Here is a 19,445-nt window from a genome sequence, read left to right as displayed (position 1 = left end):
TGAAAACCTGAGAGAGATGAAATAGTTGCCATATTTTTTCCCGACTCTTAGTTAGCTCTTTTTAGGGGTTGTAATTCTTTAGAGAGAATATATGTATTTATTTCAGAATATGAACTCATATGTGTGGAATTTCATGTGGAATTTAACTCTTCACTGTCCGATTCTCTGAGAGAGAACAGAAACCCTCCCTGTGGTCTTCCTGACGTCCCCTTGTCTGTGAAAGGTCACGCATGCACAGAAGGTCATACATGTGTGGAGAATCCAGCAGGATCATGCCCCACAAAAGCCTGTCACTGTCACTAATGAGGTTTGCATGCGACTGTGTTCTGATGTGTGGCTGTTCATGTTGTGTTTAATGAGATTTGTCCCGCCTGTGTGTCTGGAATCCGAAGTGAGCTGAACCTGAACCTGTTACTATAGCAACCAATAAGCCATGTGTGACGGAGATGCAGTCTTGTTCTGTCTGGCTCTGCCCGTCCTTCTGTGACTCTCATCGTGTTTGCTCTTCTGGTCATCAGTAAGGAGAACATTTAGAAGCATTTCTCTGGGTTTTAGATCAATAAAATACCAATGAAAAAGGATTGATAATTTTTTTCTAAATGGAGTATTTGCATATTTCATTGGGAACATTAAAATCAGCTGTTAAACCCTTAATTAGATGCGAAGATTATGTTTTTTTTTAACCTATTTCTATTAATGATTTCTGATTCCTTGGTTTAGGTGAGAATATTTTGTTTGTTTTCATATAAAGATGTTGTTAGGTGTTTCACAGTTATTGGCTATAAACAAAATTAACCACTTAAATATATTAAAATAAGTTCAGAAAATACACAAATATATTTGAGCTGATTAGAATCCCTGCCAGACAGCAGGGACTCCCTTATTTCCTGGATCTTTCACTGGGTTATATTTTTATTTGAGCATTTTGGTTCAAACATGAACTTTAGGAATGTTTGGTTTTAATCCTTCCTTTTGATAACCACTCTGTTGTTTTTAGTTACCTACATATTAAGAAAGCTGCGCGGAACTAGCAACCATTGCAACTCATTCGTTCCAAACGGGAAACTGAGGTGAATCCTGAGGCGAATCACTGAACATATGAAAGAAATAAGGAGCAGGAGAGAGATCAGCAAGAAAAGCTAGAATGGATGATAGTTAATTAAACTAGTGCTTTCTGGCTTCTTCTGGTTTGTGTCTGGTGTCACTCAACTGATCCTTTGCTCCATTTGGTTCCTCTCTTAAACGAACAAATGTTGTTAAATTTGTGCAAAATAGATTTAAAAAAAATTCCAGTTCATTTTGCAGCACTTCACACAGACTAAGCATAGCATCTCATCTTTTTGCAGGTCAGAATCAAAAGAGCGACAGCTGCCGCGTATTGACAGGCAGCCATTTTGCATGGTGCAAACTCTCAAGACTGCTCAGAGGGCATGGGGGGGGGGCAGAGGAAAACACATTTTTTTTTGCCTTCACAGTTATGCGTTATGCTCTACGCAGAAAACAGAGGTGCTGAAAAACTTTTGTAATTCTCCAGCCTCCTGTTTATTTCACCTCATATCTTGCTGTATTTTTTGCATTTAAATGTTGTCAGTAAAGGGTTAAAGGGTTTCTCTCTTTGAATAAATTAGTTGAGTTCTTTAGAAGAATATAGTAGCTGACATTTTAATTTTAGTATGCTGGACAGAGTATGTCTCCTTCATCTTCACCGTTTGTGTCCCAGTTTCTCCAGAGGTTCTGGGGTTTCTGACTGCCATTGGACTCTTCATCATCCTCATGACCCTTCTCTTCTGGTACCTCAATAATAAGTTGGCGCTTGAAAACCTGGGGAGCCTTCAGTGCCTTGATGACTTCAGGAAAAGCACAGAGTTGCAGGGTAAGTCCGTTTTTACGCAGCTCACTTCCGCTATTGAAAGCCTCACATCCACGGGAGCTGCGGCTGAAATGCAGATGGACCCAAAGACACTGGAAAAGACTCTAATGTGGAGTCCTTTTCATTGACAAAAATAGACCTATCATTGCAGCATGAGGTCTGCAGGTAGACAATTCCCTGCGGCTTTGGCCTTTCTGTTCCCTGGAGGAGGTTTCAGTCGCTGACGGATCTATGGCTGTTTACTAGTCATTTGTCTGCAGGAGGGTTTAAAGCCTGAAGGATCCAAGGAATTCACGGGAGAAGGTTTAATGTTTTGGAAAAAAGTATAAACATGAGTAAAGAATTTATTTGATGAAGGTTTTTCCCTTCTTAAAACGTTTTGTCTTCTACTGACACAATTTCCTGTGAAGTAATTTTTTATCGACTTACTAAAAAATATGTCTAAGGATGATCAAAACTGCTATTTACATACTGAAAACAATGAACTAAATACATTTGTTGGCCTTCTGTGATCATAAACATGGCTACCAAATCTTTCATAAACATTATCAAACACATTTAATTTGAAAAGAAACAGGAAGTGAAGACTCAAATTGAACCCTATTGTTTAGAGCTCAGCTTTTCTAAAGCTCTGCTGCCCCCTGCAGAACAAAAGATAAAACTGCAACTGTTTTTGTAGCAAAATAAGGACTTCTTTGGGGGGGAGGGGAATTTCTAATTTATTCCAATGGATCCAAAACATGCAAAAACTACAAAATCTTTGAGAAAACAGCTGTAAATGATAGGTAACTAGAAACACAAATTGTAGTTTCTAATAAAACCTGAATCAAATATAAAGCCTTAAAAATATTTAAAACCATTTTCTAACTGTTGCAGTGGGTCACTCTGGCTTTTTTCTTCATCAAGTACTAAAGATATCATTTTTCTGTGATTTTTGTTTAAATTCCCTAAAACATTTTTGCCATGCAAATTGATCATAAAACAGTATTCTTTAGTTTTGGTTTTGTTCCACCAAGTTGTCAGATTTCGTTTGGCTGACATATTCATTATAGCAAACAAATCTCAAATCCGTTTATTGAACAGATAGAAATGCGAATTTTAATTTGGCCCATTTCCTCTGAAATGCAGCAAGTGATGCCAGCAGATGCTGCCAATCCCCCCTAATTTCCTTTGGTGATTGTACTCCCCGCCTCCCAACAGACAAGGCGTACTCTGACGCCGACCTGCAGGGCTCATCCTCAGACAGCGAGGATGAACTGATGGGTCAATACCAGGAGGCTGTCAGCCGCTCCCAAGGCCTCAGGGGAGGTGCAAAGGCGGCCTTTCACACCAGACACTCAGGAGGCTTCATATGGGAGAGCCGGCAGAAGTACAGCCCCCTGGCTGCAGACTACGATGGATACAGCAGCGATGCCTCGGCCAATGACGGTAGGTCCTGCACAGACAGTGTGGGGGTTTGACTGTCAAGTGGGAGGCTGTTTAAACAATGAAGGCTGACATTTTCTTTTTATCGCTGCAATTAACTCCTGAAACAGCAGCGCTTTCCTCTGCACTTCACTACCTACGAACACAAGTGCCACACACACACACAAACACACACCAACGCTCTGTTAATCCACAGATGATCAAAGCCAGGCTCCTGTTCAGCAGACTCTCAGTGGGAGGGTTGCAAAACAGTCGAGCGTCTGAATAACCTACGCTGCCTCAAACTTTGTTTTCCCAAACACCTGTCTACTTCTCTCCTCTGTGCTGCTCTCAGTTTGTATTTCTTTACATATTTTATGTTACTGTTATCAAAAAATGCCAAGTTTATAGGGAAAAGGACAGTTAAAGTCATACATTATTCATTTTCCAAATACAGAAATGAGGTTTTATACCTATTTTTTTTTTATAAACAAAAATAGTTTAAACAAGTCATTAATAAAGAGGTTTTGTTGAAATATGTTGCTGTAATAAGGAATATTGTCTTTGCTGCAGAACAACAGGAGGAGCCTTGCTGCTATAAAAATAAAATTGTATAATATAATTCCAGGGTCAGAAGACACCATTGTGGAAACCTAAAGAGTGGGGATGTAAAAGATAAAGATCACAAATTCCACCTAGTACCAGGAGTAATGCCAGTATCGGTTGAAAACCACAGATTCAAACACGTTTATATTGGTTTAAAGGCATACAATCAATCATGAAGTAAATAATTGTTTTTGGCAAACTTTGTCAGTTTCTTTTCCTGTTATGCTCTCTACTTTCTGTCTTTTTATGTTCATGTGATGCAAACAAAAAGATGTCCAATCACAAGCGTTCGTCCGCCAAGTCAGGTCAATCACTGAAGCTGAACCACAGCGAGGGATGTGTGCACTAAACATTTAATAAGCCTTTATTTTTCAAAGCACTTCAACAATACCTGAAGTCAAAATGTCAGGTTTTAAGGTTTGATGTCATGTCAAAGATATTTTGTTAATTAAGAAAAAAAAGTTTCTGTTAAAAGGCATTTTCATTTATAGTTTTAAATGCCAAATGAATAATAAATATATAGATTGTATTCATTTAGATTAGAGAATTAGACTGAATCGGATTAACATTTGTGGATCATACATAGAGATGCGTATCGATTCATGTGAGAGGGAAACACACACATGCTTACTAAAAGTGAGGAACTGAGGTGAATACTATTCAAGCTTGTTTTTAAATGTTCCTGTTTACATAAAACTGTTGAAAACCTTTGATGCAAAACGTAATGAACACGTCTCTGTAAATTCTAACTAATTCTAAAAAAAAGAGAGTATAAAAAATGAAATACACGTACAAACTGCTGTTGCTAGTTATTGTCAGCTTCAATCATTTCTTTTTAAAGTGTTTTTCCTCACAGTTTTTGTTCTTGATGCGATCATGTAAGGCTCTTCTCATTTCTCTTAAAACGTTTTGACAGCAGTGGATGCAGTAAATGACAACTTTCATTACATGAAGTATTTTGTTTATGGTTTGTCACCCTAACAACCAGACATAATCCTTCCTAATGAAGACATAAAAAAACAAAAACCATTGTAGTATCTCATGAAGTATCTGTAACTATCTTGATTTTTTTCATCAAATATTTATACCTCCTTTTTTTGTTTGTTGTTTAGTCATTGTAATGTTTTTTCTGGTTTGTAAATCCAACGTTTACCTGTTAAAAACTTTGGATTTTTTTTTTTTTTTTTTTTTTTTTTTTTTTTTTTTACAATTAGGGATTTCCCGATGCGATCATGTTATCAAAAATCAGGCCCAATCATGGGGTTTCAGACTAAATCAAAACATGATGTTACATAATGATCAGGGATCAGATATTTGTTTTAATGTTATTATTATTGTCAGTGAGATATACTTTAAACTTATTTTTACAGATACTCTACTAGAAGTCTTAATATCAGGAAAGGACCACGACATTTTATTCTGGAAAGCGCAGCAGGATGCGGCACTAGTTTGAGCGCACAAAAACAGTTTGATAGAGTTAGCGAGATATTCATAGATTTGGACTTCTGGGCACATTAATCTTTTAGAAAATGATTAAAACTGACAGCAAGTGTCTCTTGCATTTTGTCTTAACCTAAACATTGACCTACAAAGGCATTTCTTTTTAAGAAAATTGCTCTCTCTTTGCTGCTGACAGACTACAAAATGCAAGTTAAAATAGTAAAAAAACAAAAACAAAAAATCTATAATTTATTTTAAAAAAGAAACTAATAAACGGTTGCAATCATATTCATGCTACAACAACTATTTTAAAGTCATTTTTAATACTTGATATACTTTAAAGTATGATACAGGATCAAAAATGTTTAGTAGCTCTGAAGATCCTGAAGCTACAGTCACCACATTTTTTAACATGACTGATTATTACCTATTTTTTCTAGTTGACAACTGCACTAATTTTTACTTGATTGTTTAAGCTACTTTCCAGAGCTGTTAAAATGTTACATGATAAATGAATATAAAATGAAAAATAAGGACGATTCTGGAAGTGTATATTAAATGTGTTCTTTTTTTGTTAATGAGTCACAAAAGGGACTGGGTATCGGCAAGTACTTAAAATTAAATGACTTGGAATCATTTGGGGCCAAAAACACCTGATCGGGACAATTTCAGTACTAAATATTGTATTTAAATCAATTCAATGTTAACAAATTAGCAATCATTTTAGTACTTTATGCGATAACTAGATGAGCTGATTGGAGCACTTCAAAATCCTTGAGTTTAATGATCCTTCCCACCGACACAACAGATAATTGAACTGCTCCAAGGCCTCTTTCACAAAGCCCCAATGTTTATCCTTTAACATACTTCTGTTCTCTTTTGTATCCATGGATGATTTTGCATGTGGACATCTTGACATATTGTCATGGAATGACAGGAAACCGGCCAGAGTGTTTGTATTCCAAATTGTCTTCTGTTTCGGATCATCAGCTGAGGATTACTTCTAATGCTGAACTCTGTAATCTGATCTGCGGCCAGGAGAAGACATGCGGTAAAGATTTCCGTCCGCCCGTTGCGGCATGCTTGGCTGAAAGTACTGGAGGTTCATTATTTTCCTCCCTGTGGTACAACTGTGGTTTTCTCGCATAACAAAGCGTGTTTGATCAGCCTTGACAAAGCTGCTGTTTTATGCCAGAGCTCACATCAGGTCAGCGTTTCCCTCCAAAAGGAATGAGTCAAAGCAAAGATTAGGAATGCAGACAGAGGTGGACTGTTTCCACAATTCTGCCTGGCAGTTAAAGGACATCCATTTCATCAATTTTAAAGGAGCATTCAGACGAGCTTGGAGCTCAGTAAGCTTCAGCCTCTGCTTGTGTTTGTCTGAGTTTGAGGAGCTTTATCCTCAGGACATATGTATAATACATGAGGAGATTGTGCCAAAGCTGCAGAATCAAGGAGAGCATGAGTGGAAGAGGCTCTGCTCAGCATAACAAAAACAAAGCAATGAGAAAGAAAGAAGTGATCAAAGGGGTTTATGCTCTGAACAGCCTGTCGCGGCCACTAGAGGAGGATGCTTTCTCATAGCAGCACAATTCTCTTCCATTGAATAGTAATAAATGGGAATTCAAGACCCTATGATCACAATTAGTTAAGTTTCTAAGCAGAGTCCTTTCCAGGAACACGTCTTTTAGCAGAGGTGGGTACTAACAAGTAACGCTTGATTAGTTACATTCAATAATGAAAACATTTATAAACATTATTCTCCCAGGAGTAATACAGTTTGTCACCTCGATGTGTTTATGAAGTATCCACTACACTAGCGCAACTAAATTGGGGTAAAATCTTTTAATCACCATTTTTTACCTGCAAAGTTTGTACTATTGACCTTAACCAAAGGTGTAAGCCTATTTGTCCCCAAAAGGACTGTAAACAAGAATATGTTTTTTTCTCAATAAGTTTAATTTAAAATGTTTTCCAAAATTTAAAAAATATTAGAAGTTGAATATGTATCCTTTTTTCATGAATTAGACTATAATCTTAGACCAGGGGTCGGGAACCAGCGGCTCCGGAGCCGCATGCCTGTGCTGCGGCATCTCTGTGGTTTTGTAAAATAACTATCATGTCTTAAGATTGGCGTGATGCCTTTAACACCGTCGGGGTGTGTAAGCGGGCAGGAGGAAGAGAGCAGCGTGAGCATGTGGAGGGGGCGTGTCTGCAGCTGTGAATGCGGACCAGAGTCAGTTATGGGATGGACAGAAAGTTCTTCTAAAATGACAGTCAGTGGTAATCTCGTAGGGGGCACATGAACGCCCAAAGAAAAGACAGTTTTTTTTCCTAGACTAGAACCACCCATTTCCGCGTAAAATGAACTAAATTTGCGTTAGCCCCTACTATCCTGTCACCTGTCTGATATGATGACCGTATGTTGCGCTGGAAGGGGGGTTGCACGCGGGGGGAAACAGGTAGAGAGGCGGGGGCGGGGCTTAGACTCACCGCTTATGATTCCAGACCTGCAACAAACTAACAGCTTGCAAAACCGAAAAATAATTCTCCTCCATAAAATTAATTTACTTTATTGGGTTTACTGGATTTAAAGAAAAAAAAATAGAAAATCAAAGGGAATTTGTTTCCATCATCTCACTCATCAAACACCTCTGGGTGTGTGACAGACAGAAAAGTCTATTCAAGGTTGTGCAAAATGGACAAAATATCAAAGGAAACATCACACTTATAATTAAATAAAATAAGGAATTCAATAAATATCCTGACAACATTTTGAATCAATACAATTATCGCCGAATGAATGATCGCGATATTTCCGCGAAACGATTTTTTTCTAACACCACTACTGTAGTGTTGCGGCTCCCAGTGCTTTCATTTCTGTGGTAAACTGATCCAAATGGTTCTTTGAGAGGTAGAGGTTGCCGATGCCTGTCCTAAACCATTGAAATAGATTTAATCAAAACATTTGTGACTGTTCAAATATTAGTATTACTCAGTGAAGCAAAACTACCTCACTTATAAATTGGAGATTATTCCTTTTATGTGTTTGTCCTCTTACTTGAGCAATTACTTGAGTAATAAAAGGGATTGTTACTTTTCTTTTAAGCCTTTAACGCTGGAGGTGTCACCAGCGACACCTAATTATGTAACACATGCTCTTTGACATATCTTAACTCTTCAACCGCTTACGCTATAATTAGCTGATTCTGAAGCAAAGTAAAGCAGCATTTTATATCGGCGATGTGCAACACATTACTTACTTAAAGTGTTGCATACCGGCCCAAAGCCTCTTTTCTCTGCGCCAGAGCCAGCTGACTTATGTTGATTGACTAAGCACTTCACTCTAAAGTGTTGGATATCAGACTACTTTTCTGTGCTTCAGAATCCGCTGGAATTCCATTAATCGTGTCAGTGGTTACAAAAGTCGAAAGAACGTCAACACTGGAGCTAAAGCTCCGGTGTTAAAAGGTTAACTTACTAATGTTATTTTATTGTAACCCTGTTTGCTTACTTACATTGTTTAATACTTAAACTTTGCTTTGCTTACTTACATTGTTTAATACTTAAATTTACTTACATTGTTTAATAACTGCATCTGTCTAATGTTAGACAAGCCCATTAAAGCTACTTTTAATGGTTTAAAACGTTTCATCTTTGGTTAATGGTTTTTAATTAATTCAATTGAATGAACTTGTTTAATATAATTTGTTTTTAACTTAAATTCATTCTGAGGCATCAACACTTTATCATTTTATCACTGGGTGCCTAACTGTTGTCAGTAAATTACTTAAAAATTGCTTTAAACTCTTTGTGGTTTTATTTTATTAAAACTACCGGTAAATATATTTGGCTTTGAAAATTGTTTCATAGCCAAATATACGTCCAACTATCTACTTGAACTATTGTGCTGTACTTTTCTTTTAATAGATAAATGAATAGCCTAAAAACATTAATATTCCACCAAGTTTTTGATTATTCCATTTTTTATATCGATTTTAACAAAAAAATTGCACCTTTTCATCTCCACAATTTTATTGATTTTTTAGATACTTATTCTGTTGCATTTTGACTTAAGCAACATTTAAAAATAATTATTGTTTTTGTCAGAACAAATATTTCCTTCATATTTTATATTATCACCAGTTTGTATTTTTGTCAACTTCTGAAGCTTTTTGTTGTCAACCATGTGACAAGAAACATTATATTTGCTGTGTTTGTGTGTGTTTGTGTACTTGTCTATCTATACTAGTAAGAACCAACTCAGGACAGCTGCCTTGCATTGTGAGGACTTTTGTGGAGTTCAGGACATTTGTCGTTGGGACAACATGTAACCTGGTCTTCATTATGGAAATCACTTTTTTAAACCGAAATTTTGAAGGTGCATTCAGAAAAAAAAAAGAAAAAACCAGTGTCAGACAGTTTTTGCAGCTCGACTTGCTTACCTCACACAAGCACTGTGTACAGACATTATTTGTAGTTCACTGAACATATGCACCTCCTCACTTTCAGCCAATAACAGAACAATTGTTGACACATTTTATTCTATTTCTAATTAGGACACTGAATTGTTTACTCTTTAAAATATTGACAAGTTATTGCTTTTTGAAACATATCATACTTTTCTCAAGAGTTCAGGTAGATTTCAGTCTTTTCACAGCCTGATTAAAAAAAAAGATATATATTTTTAAATGTATCTCTTTTTTAGCTGAGTTATTTTTACCAGAGTTTTATGGTTTTATGAAAACTGTTTTCCCAATTCAAGACTCACAACAAGCGAGCAGAGAGGGGATGAAACTCTGTGAAGCAAAGGCGGGTTAAGCAAGCGGAGGAATGGTAACCATCCCAATTAGAAGGCTGGAGAAAGGAGCAGTTCCTTCACACAGCAGCTTCCATCAAATCAACCGCCCCCGGCTCAGCGGGGGAAAAGCAGCTCAAAATGGATTTGCTCCTTTTATCAAGCCCTCCATGACACTTAGTTAAGACTCCTTTGCCTCTTTCCTGCTGCTGATATGTGCCACTTTGAGCTCCCGTCTCACTTCCATTATTAAAAATGAAAGTTTTGAGAACTTGGAAGAAAACAGAAACAATGTGTTGGAAGGATTTACGTCATGAGTGTGTTGGGGGTTTTTTTCTTCCAAAAGTTAAGAAATGGCATCAGGAGAGATCCCCCCCCGACCCCCCCCCCCCCCCCCCCACACTTATCTTTTTTATTCTTTATTTCTTTATTGTTTTTGCAGGAGGTTGCATTTTAAGTATTTCTCAGCAGTATTCCTGTGGGAGTATTTGCATCTGCTGCTCAATTTTTATGAATTCGAGTTTTTAAGTGAAGAGGATTTGGAGAATGCAGCCAGCAACAAAATTCAAGGTCCTTTGTACGTGTGGCTGAAATATTCAGTGTAATGTTACAGTTTTCCTTGCAGAAACTAAATAATTTAGAAAGGTGAGAGGCTCAGAATCTGTGGCAGAAGAATAAGAATTCACCACACTTCAATAATGGTGCAGTTTTTATGTTTTATTTAGATTATGCACTCAAGATTTCTCTCAGAAAGTGTGTTATGATAACACTGCTTTCCATGTTGCAGATCGAACAAGAGGAAAGTCTGTCATAAAGAGAAGTGTATTTGTCTTTTGCCAGAAAACAAGGAGCTTAATTAAATTTTTGCAGGGGGAATGAGGACATGTGAACTAAAATGTTTGTATCTTTCTGCTGATGAAATCTGAGGATTGAATTGAATTGCTGTACGGTGGCGCAGTGGTTAGCGCTCTTGCCTCACAGCAAGAGGGCCCCTGGTTTAAGTCCTGGCTGGGGGATCCTGAAGCAGAACATCAATGGGGGACCTTTCTGCGTGGAGTTTGCATGTTCTCCCTTTGCTTGTTTGGGTTTTCTCTCTTCACCTGTCCAGGGTGTCCACTGCCTTCACTGGGATAGGCTCCAGCATCCCTGTGATCCCGAAAGGGACAAAATAGATTAGATGATGAATGAATGAATAGAATTATTCTGAAGATTTATTTAAAAACTATGAAAAATGCCTAAAAATAATGGTGCAATCAGAAAAAAAAATAATTTAACAATAGGGACATGTTAACCTTCTAACACCAGAGTTTTAACTCTAGTGTTGACATTCTTTGAACTACTGTGACTCATAACACAAACATTGACAAACTTTGGAATTACGTTAACACAATTCCAAAGGATTCTGTAGCTGAGAAAAGCAGCTTTTGGCGGATATGCAACACTTTGTAGTAGTAAAGGGCTTACGTTGTCAACGTAAGTCAGCTGATTTTAACACGTAGAAAAGCAGCTTTACAGCAATCTGCATATCAGCACAAAGCTTCTCTCAGCTTCACAATCCAATGGAATTACGAAATTTGCGTAAACTAAATTGTGTTTTTACAAAGACAATATAAGATAATCATTACTCCTGTTTCACTTGTACTGCCTATAATTCTGCTGGCAGATGTATTTGGCTTTGACATATCTTCTACTACTGGTATGTGTTTTATTTGGGGCGGGGGTTACGCATTACAACGGAAAACTTGTCATATTTAAAATGTTATTAATAATAAATATGTTTAGTTCAGTTAACAGTCTACCACATTCAGTAGACTTGAAATTAGACAAATGTACTTGTCAAGATCATGTTAAGCCTTTGGATTTTGGTCTTTGACCTTCTGAGATAGAGTTAGAATTCACTTTGCTGCAACTAAAAAGTCATTGACAGAGCATTAATTTCTTTTTTACCATTACAATTTAACATTTGCCATTTAAAGTCAAAAATGTTTTACACAAAAGCCAGGGCACCGTTCCCACCCAAAGAAGCGGTGACATTGTGATTCCAGAGCGGCCTGGTGGAAGATTCCATTTTGTAGGTGTAAATATAAGAACCACTTTCTCTGGTTGTGAGGGTGTTTGTGTAGAACTACCCACAGTTATTGCAAAAATATTTCATATTGTTTACCTGCTTATTTTTGAATAAACACTTACTGATTTAATCAGCTGTCCCTTTTGAAAAAAACAAAAACAAAACATTAGTTTAGAGTTTAAAGAAATAAATCTATAACATTGCCAGTGCAAATGATAAGAGAATATTTACTTATTGTGTTGGTGTACTATCTTCGTACAGCAAACTGTATCCAGAGGATGAGACGCACCCCACCGCTGGATGAGCTTCAGCCGCCTCCATATGACGATGAGAATGGCTCTCCGAGGATGTCCTGCACGCTCTCGGATCTTGGTGACGCTAAGTGTGACATGTCCCAAAGCGGCAGTGGCAGTCCCCACCTGTCTTTTGGGAAATACCCCAGCGACGGCAGTGAAGGTCATGAGACAGAGAGTTACCTTAACAAGGGCTATGAAGAAGACATTCCCAGTGACAGTACAGCTGTTCTCAGCCCAGAGGTAAATCTCACAGAAACTGTATGTAGCAAAAGGTGGTGTTTAAGGTTTGGACTAAACTTGTTGTGGGCTTCTTTAGGATATGTCGGCCCGTGGTTCTGCTGCACTGCTACTTAAAGGTTACGAACCTGATCCAGTTGCAAAATTCGGCACTCTAGACATCGTATTTGACTACGACTCGGAGGAGCAGCAACTGGCAGTGACCATCATGGCAGTCACCGATTTGCCGACTGTTAAACGCACTGCAAACATTTCCTGGCAGGTCCATCTTGTTCTTCTGCCCACCAAGAAGCAGAGGGCAAAGACAGGAGTCCAAAGAGGCCCGTGCCCTATCTTCACAGAGACGTTTCGCTTCAGCCATGTTGAATCCGAGATGATCAGCAATTATGCCATTCGGTTCCGCCTTTACAGCATGCGGCGCATGAAGAAAGAAAAGGTGTTTGGAGAAAAAGTGTTTTACCTCACCAAGCTTAACCTTCAGGGCAAAATGTCTGTACCAGTCATATTAGACCCATGCTGTCCAATTCCGGTAAGGATCTAAAACAAATTTTGTTGATTTTTGATGTTTTTTTCATGTTAGAAAACCAATCCATGCTTTACATTTGCCTTTATCAAACGTTACCATAGCTTTTGACCTTAAATGCCTCATAAATAAATAAAGTGCTGCGAGAGAGTGGCGACCTGTCCAGTGTGCCCCCTGCCTTTGCCCGCAAGTGGCCGGGATAGGCTCCAGCAGCCCCGTGACCCCGAAAGGGAATAAACGGAAGAAGATGAACGAATGAATTAATGAATAAATAAAGTTAAAATTTAAAGATAAACTTGAATAATATTTATAAGAAAGTTGATTTAACTTATATGCTTTTTGCATCCCATATCTTCTGCACGTCCTGCTATTTTTACTGTTATTTTTGAGTTATTTTAAAGCATTATATTTTAGCTTTCTTAAATAGCTAAGCTAAGTATGTTTCTAATTTTTTTTTACCATTAATTTTTACCGCTTTGTGTTATGTTACCTTATAACAGGGGTCCCCAAATCTAGGCCTTGAGGGCTGGTGTCCTGCTGTTTTTCCAGAAACCCTGCCTTATTCGCTGCTGATTGCCTGGCTCATTTGTGTTTAGCCAATAAGGAGCTTCAATGGCAGGTTTGTTGAAAAAGCATGTAGGGCACTGGCTCTCAGGGCCTGGATTTGGGGACCCCTGTCGTATAAGGTTTGTTTTTCTGTGGTTTGACTTAATTACGCTTTTTCAACCAAAACCTATTTTATTTGGAAAATTGAACTTCTAGGACTTTCTGCCTGACATTTAATATTAATTTTTTTTAGGGGGAGATGTTACAATATTTCCCTATTTTTAACAGTCAATATATTAATTGGTATAGATTTTCTTTCCACTGTTTTGTGCTGTTTTTACTGTAGCAGTAAAATGTGTAATTATACCATTTGTAATGATTTTAATTTAGATTTTCTTCTGTAACCTTTGTATTTACAAATTGCAGCTCTTTGCAATTAATTCTTTAACATTTATGTCTATTTCACTTTTTCTTAAGCTGTATTTTTACTTTAGAAAGCCAATTCTATTGTAAAGCAAAGGACTTGACAATTACATATAATTATTTTCAGTCCTGTAAACATAATTTAAATTCAAATATTTCCTGTTTTTTTAAAGATATGGGGATCATATAAAGAGATAAAGAACAAAAACTGCAAAGGAGTCTTTCTTGTGAGCTTTGAGTTATCCTTTAGATCTGATTGTGAAAAAGACTTGTAAAGATAAAAAAAAAATAGCTTTAAAACTTCAGCCAGTCCTAAAAAATGAGTCTGGACACCTTTTTAGGAATAAAAATAGAAAATAATGTAATCTTTTTCTTTTCACTAGCAGCAGGCAGGAGAAGTGACTGTCAACTTGATTAATAAGTACCCTCTGAATGTTAATAATTTGTTTTCTGGGTCTCGTAAAAGCTGATAGAAGCTCTGGGTACTATGGCAGTCACACAAAGTGACGATGACGATAAATATTTCATCGGAACTTGATAAATTATTGAACTCTCAGCAGTTTTCCGCTAATACTTTCAGGGTGGTGAATCCCAGGTTAGCCTCTCAGACATGACATGCAGCGAGAGCGCCTCGTCATTCCAGTCTGTCAGCCAGGCTTCCACGCCAGAGATCCTTGTGGGCCTGGTGTACAACGCCACCACCGGACGCCTCTCTGTGGAAATCATCAAAGGCATCCACTTCAAAAACCTGGCAGCCAACAAGCCACCCAGTAAGTACCCTAAATGGTTTCGATGTGCAGGCATTGAACATTTTGGTTTATTTCAAGAGTTAGAATGAGCAAGGAAATATTGACATTTAAACATTTCATGTTTAGTTTGTCACAAAATCTAAGAAGCTCTGCACAGCTTGCAACTTCTCCGCTCTGTCCACTGCAGTTTTTTGAGTTTCCTCTAATTTGTTACTTCCTGGATCACCTTCCTCCATGAGCTTCTAAGGATCCAAGCAGCAAGTTCAAGAAAATGTTGTTGTTTACCTTCTGACCTTGTTTCTCTTCCCCTCACACCTTGTGATTTGTTTGTACCTCAAGTTCTTTCCACCTTACTACCTTTTTGACATCCTGGTCCGCTGTTTTTTTCTTACTGCTGTCCAACCCTTGTTGTCAGATGGACTGTTCTGTTGTCTGAAACATTTGATAGGTGGACAGGTTTATATTATCAGAGGTGAGTGTCTGTGGCTGACCTGCAGTGAGGTGCTGTCAGTGGTGAAATGTTCACATTCAGACACATCTTCATGGATGCAGTTCAGTTCATGGTTTTGGGAGGATTTCCTCCAAATGTTCCTGTTATCTCATTCCATAAGTCAGAGACAAAATACAAAAAAGGAAAAAATCGAAAAAAAAAGTTACTTAAGGTTTCTTTCTATTTAATGTTTGCACCAGAATTTAAGACAGTATAAAATTTATGGGAACACATCCACAATACAAGCAAGAAAATAACTAGAATAATATCGAGTCAGAATATAATAATAAGAACTTGTTTTAAAATAATAAAACTGCCTAAATTTGTTCAGAATGTACAGCTTTTTTTATTACTCTTTTACATTTGGAAACAAAGAAAACAAATTAGCAATTGAGTTGCAACAAGCAATAAATGACGAGAATAACGATTAACATAACTGTGAAAAATGTGCACCTAAATTGCTTTTTATTGTCAGATAAATATTATTTCTTTGTTAAAAAATACTAGAAATTAAACTAATAGTTGTAGTTAACAGTATAACCTCAGTAAGCTGACATGCCAACAGTTTAAAGATTACCAGAACTTTCTTTAAAGACCCTCTCCAAGAAAAATTGTGTTTTTGTGGCATTATTATGGTGATGGAGGACATACAGAAAATTAAGCTTAAAATTGCATTTCCAAGTGTTTTTTATTCAAATTGTTGAGATTCAGCAACGTTGAAAATAAAAATGCTGTTTGAAACTTATATTTGTTACGCAGAAAATACACTGGGTGGTCCACAAGCTCCTTGTTCACTTATTCTGATGCATCCACTTGTAGACAACTAGATCCATGTACGTTTTGGAAGGCTCCAACATTGTTTGCCGTTTTTGATGCACCCTTAATGTTAGGTTTGCAGTGTGAGGGGCTGTATGCTAGCAATAGAAAAAACATTACTTAGTCATCATGGGTGTTGGGAAAGGGGGGGTTTGTTCTGCACCAATGGTCCTGCCCACAACGCTGAAGCAAATGTCTAAGGAACTACTGCCGCTCTGCAGAAACTATGTCATAGACAAGAACACAGGTTTTTTTTATTTAAAGTTAAAGTCCCATGATCTGTCACCCTTGTAGGTGTGTGAAATTTGCTCTCCGCATTTGACCCATGCCGAGCAACTAGTGAGCTGCAGACACAGCTGCGCTTGGAAATCATTTGGTGGTTTAACCCCCCAATCCAAGCCCTTAATGCTGAGTGTCAAGCAGGAAGGCATTGGGTCCCATTTTTAGAGTCTTTAGTATGACTCGACCTGGACATGAACCTTCCAGTGGCGGACACTCTACAACAAGGCCACTGAGCTGGCTATTTTGGCATAAAACAGTATTACCATATTTAAAAGACCACTGGGAATACTTTTGCAACAGATCAGAAGATGCTTAGAGTGGGACTTTAAACCTTCACATAGAGCTGGATATCACCTATAATTTCCAGCATCCTTTTTGCTTATTTCGATCTACTTGATTGGATTCCTTTTAATTCAATTTTGAATTTACATGGTTTACACATTTAAACATATGTGTGTAAAAATACAATGATAATCTATATATGTTTTGAAGGTATTCATATTAATCTGACGCAGTTCACATACTGTAAAATTTATTATTGAAAATATAAACCAATTAGATTGTTAACACCATAAATTTGTTACATGATTTCTCAAACAGAGTAACTCCAACCAAAATGTGCAGATCATCAATATTATAAAGGCTCCAAACTAGTGCATGTTACAAAAATAAATATTTTGCCTCTCCTGGAGGCTGTTTCAGTTTGGCCTCAAGGTGGCGCTCGTGCTATAGCTTTATACTTTATTCCAGAAGATTTCAGCAATAAACGCTGCTTTAGACCATAAATGGTTTCTTTAAAAAAATATTTCCTTAAAAGAGTTTGGAAAATGTATGCCTATGAGTATATAAAGCTGTTAATTTAGTCAGCAATGTATGTTTATGTCAAACGAGCGTTAGCATTAGCATTAGTCATCCTATGGGAAGTTCTATTATACGTCAATGTCAATCAATCAAACTTTATTTATTTAAAAAAAGCGCTTCTGATACATTGCGCAACTCGTAGCGCTTTAACATTTCAAACGAAAACAAAACAAAAACATAATATTACAATAAAAACCCAACCCACCCTTCACCCTTCCCACTCCCCTCTGTTAAAACATGTGACCCATGACCCCACACACAATGAATACTGATAAAAGTAACTTCCAAAAGAAAACTGCTGATATGCGTTAGGTCACCGGAAAAGGAAAGGCATAAAAGATTGATCTTTACTTATATGGATCAATTATTGATTTATTAAGCTTGGATTGATTCAGAGCGATTTTATCAAGCCAGCCCCACCTTTACTAAAAACCTCTGTTGTGAACTACACATTGACAGCATCAGATAAAAACATGTCCAGTGCTCCTTATTCAAATTATGATATAAAAAATAAAGCTGTAATCAATCTGAAAAGCAATTGGTCGTTATTTTAGCAAAAAATCCTCTCAGCTTGACTCTGCGGTTGTTTACGTCTTTACCCAGATAAGTTAGTGAGATAGCAGATACAGTTTAATGTGAATCTAAGATGAAATGTCATCTGTATCTGGTGACATAAAACAGATGAAGAATTCTCATTTCATTGCTAAGCCAAAAACTAGTTTCATGAAACTCCCTTGTAAATGTGAGGAGGGCAAAGAAACACACATGCAGCCTCATCAGTCTTAATACAGTCAGTGTCATTATCACACATTTGGTTCTAATTGAAAAAAGAAGCACAGTGACCCCTTTAACCGCACATATGTTAGAAAAAAAAGCAAACATTTTGACACTGCTTTGTCAAACCTTAATGCCATTAATTAAATTGCATGACTCAAAAATGAATAAATAAAATAAGAAAAAGTTTACACATACTGTAATTGGGCATTTCTGGATTATTAAGCACCGACATATTGCTTTTGGTCTTTAACCCCATAACACTTAATAAAATACAAATATGCATCAAATCACTTCTGCTCAAAACTTACTTCAGCATCTACTTAAAAAGCCATATCATGAAGCCATAGGCTTTTTTTTTTTAATTGCTGGACATAAATTCAGGCGTCAAGGGGTTAATTTTGGTCCTCATATTGTCACATTCATTCAAAAATTTAAAAAAGGCTCATATCTTCCTCCTCAAGTGAGTTTTTTTAACATTTATTGAATTACAAACTTGGGCTTAATCACAGAATAAGGCTGACAAACAACCTAAATGATCTCTTTTCCCGATAAAGGATTTACAAATCTCATCCATGAAGATGTTTGCATGTTGTAACTGTTGCTTCCAACCTTCTTCATGAATGTTTTGCCATGCATGCGTCCCTGTCACCTCTTCCTCCCTTTCATGTCTCGAGTTTTTATGAATTGTTTTTTTTTTAAATTCATGGATTCACTTTGAAGCAACAGTTTTCAGTTTGCTTTGTAGCTTGTGGCCGTATAGAAGAGACTGCTGTGCATCTGTGAATGCTCTGGTTTTACTGAAACAGTCCCATTTGGCATGCCAGACCAGAGACTGAACATGTTCAGCTCAGCCTTCAGCTTAGTAAACAAACAGAAAAGGGACTTCTGCATTCAGGCACACTCACCGTCCATTTGTATTTACCAATAACTCCAGATGATGCTGTTTGTGTGTTCCCTGAATGGCATTTCCATACAGATTGTAGCTGGAAAATAGTCACATCTGGTAAAACTGAATGGGGGAGAAAAAAAACAACCTCACAGGCTTTGACTGACTTTGTGTGTGTCGGAAAAAGGGGAACAAAAGGAAGAAGCGGAGCACTTTCAGAGCTCTTTTTCTGCCATTTCAAAACAGAAAGCGGCTGATAAGCAAAAGTCAATCATCAGCAGCAGCCCCTCTCATTCAGCAACACCAGAGAGCCTTGCATTACCGCTACTGACCACTTAAGACATCCACGGCTCGGCGGAGCCCATTCAGCAGC

General features: G+C 37.4%; 1 protein-coding gene across 11 annotated transcripts in view; it reads left to right on the top strand.

Annotated features, from left to right (window-relative positions):
* Positions 1-19,445, top strand: part of syt14a (synaptotagmin XIVa) — a 43,531-nt gene that overhangs the window by 18,636 nt on the left and 5,450 nt on the right. For 5 of the 11 annotated variants that reach the window (XM_078941322.1, XM_078941325.1, XM_023951789.2 and 2 more), the window contains 6 exons: positions 1,721-1,873; positions 3,071-3,298; positions 12,448-12,722; positions 12,799-13,248; positions 14,792-14,981; positions 15,355-15,432. In XM_078941322.1, coding sequence (XP_078797448.1) covers positions 1,721-1,873; positions 3,071-3,298; positions 12,448-12,722; positions 12,799-13,248; positions 14,792-14,981; positions 15,355-15,432 — 1,374 coding nt within the window. The remainder of the gene's footprint in view (positions 1-1,720; positions 1,874-3,070; positions 3,299-12,447; positions 12,723-12,798; positions 13,249-14,791; positions 14,982-15,354; positions 15,433-19,445) is intronic. The other 6 variants (XM_078941328.1, XM_078941326.1, XM_023951791.2 and 3 more) reach the window with 3 other exon arrangements.

This window comes from Oryzias latipes, chromosome 22 (assembly GCF_053564925.1).
Source record: "Oryzias latipes strain Hd-rR chromosome 22, Olatipes_Hd-rR_3.1".
Taxonomy (NCBI): domain Eukaryota; kingdom Metazoa; phylum Chordata; class Actinopteri; order Beloniformes; family Adrianichthyidae; genus Oryzias; species Oryzias latipes.
This window is presented reverse-complemented; position numbering and strand designations above follow the sequence as displayed.